This window comes from Erigeron canadensis, chromosome 4 (genome assembly GCF_010389155.1).
Source record: "Erigeron canadensis isolate Cc75 chromosome 4, C_canadensis_v1, whole genome shotgun sequence".
NCBI classification, from domain to species: Eukaryota; Viridiplantae; Streptophyta; class Magnoliopsida; order Asterales; family Asteraceae; genus Erigeron; species Erigeron canadensis.
The window spans coordinates 15,135,428-15,137,158 of record NC_057764.1 but is presented as its reverse complement, the minus strand read 5'-3'; the positions used below and the strand labels follow the sequence as shown (position 1 = coordinate 15,137,158).

At 43.4% G+C, this 1,731-nt stretch overlaps 1 protein-coding gene across 1 annotated transcript; it reads left to right on the top strand.

Annotated features, from left to right (window-relative positions):
- Positions 1–400: 400 nt before the first annotated feature.
- On the top strand, positions 401–856 carry LOC122597026 (keratin, type II cytoskeletal 1-like). Its single transcript, XM_043769666.1, has 2 exons — positions 401–553; positions 599–856. Exons 1-2 carry the CDS (start codon positions 401–403, stop codon positions 854–856), a joined length of 411 nt encoding a protein of 136 aa, XP_043625601.1.
- Positions 857–1,731: the final 875 nt, after the last annotated feature.

The following is a 1,731-nucleotide window of genomic DNA, read 5'->3' as shown; positions in this document are numbered from 1 at the left end:
CGACCCTCATATTATGGCGTAACTCTTCTCATTATGTATTGAACTAATACTTGTTTAGACTTTAAAGAATCGACAAAAGACTTATTTCTTTAACTAGACTATTTGACTAAAACCTACGAACTCAGCAACCTTTGTGTTGACACGTTTTAGTATGCTTTTCAGGTACTCGGGCTATTCAGGGATAAGGACTTTCATGCTAGGACTGGACTTTGGAGACTAGAGCTCCTTACTTTTGTCAGACTTTAAGGTTGCATGCCTTGGTTTATTCCTTTTATGGATGTACTTGTAATAAGCTTTCCTAGCATTGTCATGACTTTGAACTCATGTTTTGGGAATATATTCATTATATTCTATTTCATATAGCAGTATCTATGTAATCCCATGTCGTGTTGTACTTTTCATGACACCTCATGTTTCCACCAACAGTGGGGCAACTAGCGGCGGTCGTGGAAGAGGCCGTGGTGAAAACGAAGACTCTGGTCAAGGTCGTGGTATTGGTCGAGGAACTGGACGGAGTGGAGGTCGTGGTATTGGTCGTGGCACTGGGCCTGAGGTAGTTCAAGGTGTTGGCCGTGGTGCTGGTCGTGGAAATGAATAGGTTGGAGGTCGAGGTATTGGTCGTGGCATTGGTTGTGGTGCAGGCCGCGGTGGCGGCCGAGGTAGGGGTCGTGGACACGGTCATCGTGGAACTGAAAATGAAACTACTAATGAGCAAGCTGGCATGCAACCAGACCCAGCCATGGTTGCCATGATTACCCAATTGGTTAATACTATACTTGCACAAAATGCTCAAGATGCGAAAAACGCAGAGAATGAAGATGCTCAGTATGAGGATGCTCAGTATGAGGATGCTTAGTATGAGGACGCAGGGGATGATCAGGATGGTGAATATTATGAAGACGTTGATCAAGGAATTCGTATTGGGAATGTGTCAAGGGGACCTAGAAGTGGTGTCAGGACTTGTAGTTACAAAAACTTCAAGGATTGTGGCATGCAAAAGTATGATGGTAGAGGTGGAGCAGTCAAGTTTATTCAATGGTTAGAAAAGATGGAAGCTGTGATTGGTATTAGTGAATGTACTCCTAAACAAAGGGTCAAGTATGTGGCAAACTCTTTCACTAAAGATGCTTTGTCTTGGTGGAACACTTAGTGCCGAATCTGAGGCAGATTAGCGGCAGAGGGGATGTCTTGATATAACTTTAGAGAGTTGATGATGAGGAAGTTCTGTACAGCAACCGAACTGGTGAAGCTAGAACAAGAGTTTTTGGAACATAAGATGGTTGGTGCTGATCATGCTGGATATACTACCCATTTTAATGAACTGTCAAGGCTTGTTCCACATTTGGTTGAACCTGAGAACAAAGGTATAGAGAAGTATCTTCATAAGTTAATTCCTCAGGTTAGGTCGACTATGGCTGTTGTTCACCCACTTACCTTAGAGGAGGCTATATTGAGGTCTAAAGCTATGACAGAGGAGTTGGTTCAGCGTGGAACTATTACCGTTGTTGGGACAAAAAGGAAAGAAAGCAGTGGGACGAGTAGTAGTAAGAAAGTTTGGCGATCTGATGGGAAGAGACAGAACAAAGGCAAGGTATTTGCAGTGACTGATGCTGGCAAAAAGGAATATGTGGGTCCTCACCCTAAGTGTACCAAGTGCAATCTTCACCATGAGGCAAATCAGAATTGCTTAACATGCTACAACTGCAATAAGACTGGGCATTTGGCAAGTTA